The sequence below is a fragment of the Tamandua tetradactyla genome, chromosome X, assembly GCF_023851605.1.
Source record: "Tamandua tetradactyla isolate mTamTet1 chromosome X, mTamTet1.pri, whole genome shotgun sequence".
Classification (NCBI taxonomy): domain Eukaryota; kingdom Metazoa; phylum Chordata; class Mammalia; order Pilosa; family Myrmecophagidae; genus Tamandua; species Tamandua tetradactyla.
Genome location: NC_135353.1, coordinates 120,576,207 through 120,581,526, shown reverse-complemented (window position 1 = coordinate 120,581,526; position 5,320 = coordinate 120,576,207). Strand labels below are relative to the sequence as shown.

At 39.9% G+C, this 5,320-nt stretch overlaps 1 protein-coding gene across 1 annotated transcript; it reads right to left on the bottom strand.

The window, feature by feature from the left end:
* Positions 1–4,410: 4,410 nt before the first annotated feature.
* On the bottom strand, positions 4,411–4,683 carry LOC143671536 (high mobility group nucleosome-binding domain-containing protein 4-like). The gene has a single exon (XM_077146747.1). It carries the CDS (start codon positions 4,681–4,683, stop codon positions 4,411–4,413), a length of 273 nt encoding a protein of 90 aa, XP_077002862.1.
* Positions 4,684–5,320: the final 637 nt, after the last annotated feature.

Below are 5,320 nucleotides of genomic sequence, written 5' to 3'. Positions count from 1 at the left end.
ACCCAATTATAAAATGGGCTAAAGATATGAATAGGCATTTTTCTGAAGAGCAAATACAGATGGCTCAAAAGCACATGAAGAAATTATCATTTTCATTGGCTGTAAGGGAAATGCGGATCAAGACTACAATGAGATATCACCTCACAGCTATAAGAATGGCTGCTATTAAGCAAATAGGAAACTACAAATGTTGGAGAGGATGTGGAGAAATTGGGGCACTTATACACTGCTAGTGGGACAGCCACTATGGAAAGCAGTCTGGCAGTTCCTTAGAAAGCTAAATATCAAATTGCCCTATGAGCTGGAAATACCACTATTCAGTATATACCCATAAGAGCAGACATTTTCACATTGTTGTTCAAAGCAGCGTTATTCACAATCACCAAAATATGGAAACAATCCCAGTACCCATCAACAGAAGAGTGGATTAACAAAATGTGGTATATACATACGATGGAATAGTATGCAACAGTAAGACAAAATGATGTCCTGAAACACATGACAAGATGGATGAACCTTGAGGACATAATGCTAAGTGAAATAAGCCAGACACAAAAGGATAGATACTGCATGATTACACTTTTACGACCATGGTAAAGGTAAAGTCAGAGGCTTATAATAGAGAATATAGGGGACCTAGAGATACATGGAAGCTTGAGATGGGTGAATGGTTGGCTAATGAGGTTGAATTTAAATGTAAGGGAATAAGATAGAAGTGAAGGCAGTTCCTTAATGGGTCTATAAGTAATATCGCCATATTGAAGGTGAACATGATTGAGAGGGGTTGTATAGACACATGTGTTCCATGGATTAACACTACAAATATAAATAAGTTCTTGCATGAACTACTTCAAAGGCATAAATCTTGTACAAAGAGTGCATAATTTGGGGGTATAGGGGGAAAACTGCTATCGAATGCTATGGGCTATGTTTAACAGGAAAATATCAACAGTGCTACAGCAATATAAGGGATAAATAATGGAAGGAGGGACAAGAGTTAAGGGGAGGTTTGGATTTTCTATTGTGAGGGTGTGCTTATTGGGTACTGTTCTAGTTTACTAGCTGCTGGAATGCAACACACTGGAGACAGATTGGCTTTTTATAAAAGGGGATTTATTTTGTTAGTTTTTCAGAGGAAAGGCAGTTAACTTTCCACTGAGGTTCTTTCTTACGTGGAAGGCACAGGATGGTCTCTCCTGGTCTTCTCTCCAGGCCCCTGGGTTCCAACAACTTTCCCCGGGGTGACTTCTTTCTGCATCTCCAAAGGCCTGGGCTGTGCTGCAAATGCTGAAATGAGGAATGCCCAGCTGCTTAGGCTGTGCTACGTTGCATTCTCTCATTTAAGCACCAGCCAATTAAGTCAAACGTCACTCATTGCAGCAGACACGCCTCCTAGCTGACTGCAGATGTAATTAGCAAGAGATGAGGTTCATGTGCCATTGGCTTATGTCCTCAGCAACAAAACTAGGTATGCTCACCTGGCCAAGTTGACAACTGAATCTAACTAACACAGGTACTTTTCTCTTGGGAACAATAAATTGCCTAAAATTAAGAGTGTTGATGGACTGTTGACTTTGGACATTATATATGATGCCCAATGGACGGAGGTGGCTGAAGGATACACTGACTGAGAAGTAGAATGGCAAACTCTGTTGTATACATATTATCGAATATTGTGCTGCTACAAAAGAGAACGAAGTTGTGAAGCATGCAAAGTTGTGAATGAACCCATGGGACATTTTGTGAGGCAAAATAAGCCACAAACAAAAGAGTAAATATTATATGGTTTCACTTAGAAAATACTTATAAGAAAATTGGTACCTAGATTGTAAGTTCTTATAGCAGTTATATTTAGTCCAGAGTGGTAATTGTTATTTCTAGATTTTGAGAGGCTGTGCTATATATGTATATATATAGCCTGGTACTTAGAGATAAGAATGAATCCAATCATTTTTTCTGTTGTTTTTTAATTTCTTTTTCTGAATTGATGCAAATGTTCTAAGAAATGATCATGATGATGAATATGCAACGATGTGATGATATTGTGAATTATTGATTATATATGTAGAACGGAATGATCAAAAGTTAAGAATGTTTGTGTCTGTTGCTATATTTTTCAAAAAATTAAAAAATTAATTAAAAAAGAATGAATCTGATCAGGTCAAGATTAAGGTAATTCAGAATATAGGGTGTGCTGTTGGAAGCTATTATGTACTCCAGAAAAGTCATGTCCTTTAATCCTCATTCAATATTGCTGGGTGGCACCTTTCTGATTGTTTCCATGGGAATGACTCCACCCATTTAAGGTGGGGTTGCTTACTGGAGTCCTTTAAGAAGGAACCATTTTGAAAAAGCTTTAGAGCCACCATAACCAACAGAGCCCACACAGCCAGATACTTTTGGAGATGAAGAAGGAAAATGCCCCCGGCACAGCTTCATGAAACAAGAAGCCAGGAGAGAAAGCTAGCAGACGTTGCCACGTGCCCTCCCAGCTGAAAGAGAAACCCTGAACTTCATTAGCCTTTCTTGAGTGATGGTAACCTCTTGTTGGTGCCTTAATTTGGACATTTTCATGGCCTTAGAACTGTAAACTTGCAACTTAAATTCTCCTTTTAAAAAGCTGTTCTGTCTGTGATATATCTCATTCTGGCAGCTACTAACTAGAACACAAGGGTAAGGAAGACATTGTATTTTAGAGCTTCACTTACATTTTGAGACCAAAGGAATAGAGGTTTATTTTGTCCAGAACCTAAACTTTCTGTACACAAGCTAACTCAACCTGTCTGGATAGATCATTTAAACAATCCAAACACAGGGAGCCCAGAATAAGAATGAGGGCCTTTAATTCTGTATAGTTCAAAATCATGTCTGGATACATCCCAGAGTATATTAAACAGATAATCAAGAAGTATTGGCAAAGTCCTTTGAGGGATGGGAGAAAAACTATGGAACTATTTAAACTCTACCACTGGGGAAACCTCTGATACTGTGCCAAACATTAGGGACACCCAAATCAATAGGCCAAGTCCTTGATTTTTCTTTTATGGAGAAAATTATAAACCTTTATTGAAAGACATTTAAAAGGCCTAAATAAATGAAAAGCTATACCATGTTCACAGATTGGAAGACTCAGTGTTTTTGTTTGTTTAATGTAGAGCTAGTCAATCTAATTCTAGAAGTTTCATGAAACAGCACATAAATAAGAAGAGTCAAAATACTCCCAAGTAAGAAAACTTTGGTGTGATGTTGGGAGTAGAGGTGGGATTTGCCCTCTGAGATATAAGAACCTTGTTCTAATGCTATAGTAATCAGGAGCATTTAACACTGGCCCAAGGTTAGTCAGATTGATCAGTATATCAGAACAGGCCCAACAACAACCCCCCACCCAGGAACTTGGTTTATGAGAGTCAGTATTACACAGATCAGTAGGGAAATGATGAACTTTTCAGTAAATGGTTCTGAGACAATTACTTTCAATATGGAAAAAAATATTATACATGATGATTTCTGCCTCACACTTTTCACAAAAATCAGTTGAGGGAAGACTAAGGACAAATGTGAAAAAGCAAAACTATAAAACGTTTACAAGTCAATACTGGAGACTATCTTAATGTATTCAGTAGAAAATGATTCCATCCCCCCCCAAGCCAATACGTATCCGGCTTTGTAAGATACTTTACAAAAGCAGTCATGTTACTTCCACAGCAAGGCAACAATTGATAATATTTTAGAACTTCCAAACTCCCCTCCCCCAAAAGCCACTGTAAAATTTAAGTCTTCTTTTGCTGCTTTCAATAGAAAAACTTTTCAACCTGGTGGCCATTTTACTTGAAGCACGTAGTTTAATATATTTACAAGCCAATTCTGATATGGAGAAAATGAACTAAAAAGCAGGATCCTCAGCTGGGCAATCGACAAACTAAAAACAGGAATCTTGGTTCTTTTGAATGACACAGTCTTGATGTCATCAACAGAAGTCTGTGCTGCCTGAGTATTTTTACCTAACACGGTTACTTTTAAGGGTGCCAAAGCCATATCAACACACTTGTCTCAAGTCTATGCTGACAGTATCAGGGAAGGAGAATAGAATATGAAGTTTTGCTTCCCCACATGACAAGGGTTCTGTGCCGAAATGTCAGAGAATTCTTCCTGGGAACCAAGAAAAATCTTCAAAAATCCAAGATAGAGAATCCTATTTTTCCCCATTTCAGTCTGTCTTCTGAGAGTCATTCTTTAATGGTATTTGACCTTTCTACAAAAGACAACATTGAAGCATTCTGTGTGCTAACAACATAACAACAACAAAAAGATAAACCAAATTTCTTCATTTTTTAATAAAACTTGATAAAAAAAGAAACAGTATTTCAAACAGTAGTCACTAGAAGTACAAATTTATCAAAAATGTACACTTCACTTGGCATCTTCAAGGCCTACTGCTTTCTGTGCCTGGATTGTGGAGGCAACTCTGTTTTTTCCAGGGTTGTTCCCATCTTTGCCTCCATCTGCTTTTCCCTTTCTCCCTCTGGGCAGCTTCTCTCCCTTCTTTGCTGGGGCTCTTTTAGGCCTGGGCTCTGGTTTTGGAGGGGCAGGTTTAGCAGACAACCATGGTGATCTCCTCTGTGGGTCATCCTTCCCCTTTGATTTGCCAACTTTAGCATCTCCTTTTGCCTTTCTTTTAGGCATGGTGGAAACAGTGGCTGGCTTTGCTAGTCAAAGGGGTGTTTCTATCTCCCGCAGGCTGGTCTTTAACACAGTGATCAGGAGATGAGACAGCTGACTCTCCAGATACCTGCATCTTGTGGCCGCCCGACGGGGCTCCCAGCTACAGACCAGGTCGCACCGTGCCCCGGGCTTGTGCAGGGGCCGGCCCAAGCCCTTGCTTGGTCTTGAGGCTTGCTCTTGTGAAGCTTATGTATGTAGCAGAGAAGCTTGGCCTATCTATAGATATGCGTAAGAGTCACCTCCAGAGAACCTCTTTTGTTGCTCACTTGGGCTTCTCTCTCTCTCTAAGCCCAGCTCTGCAAGTGAAATCATTGCCCTCCCCCCTACGTGGGACATGACATCCAGGGGTGAAAGTCTCCCTGGCAGCATGGGAGATGACTCCCAGGGATGAGCCTGGCCTTGGTACACATGGGACCAACAATGCCATCCTGACCAAAAAGGGGGAAATTAAGTGTAACAAATAAGGCATTAGTGGCTGAGAGAGTTCAAATAGAATCAAGAGTCTACTCTGGAGGTCACTCTTGTTCAAGCTTCAGTTAAACATTGCTACCTATCATAACTCGCCAAACCCCAAGCAAATCCATTTCAGCCAATCCTA

Bases quoted from the DNA above. Each gene is read 5' to 3' on its own strand.
- LOC143671536 (XM_077146747.1), bottom strand. From the start codon at position 4,683: ATGCCTAAAAGAAAGGCAAAAGGAGATGCTAAAGTTGGCAAATCAAAG.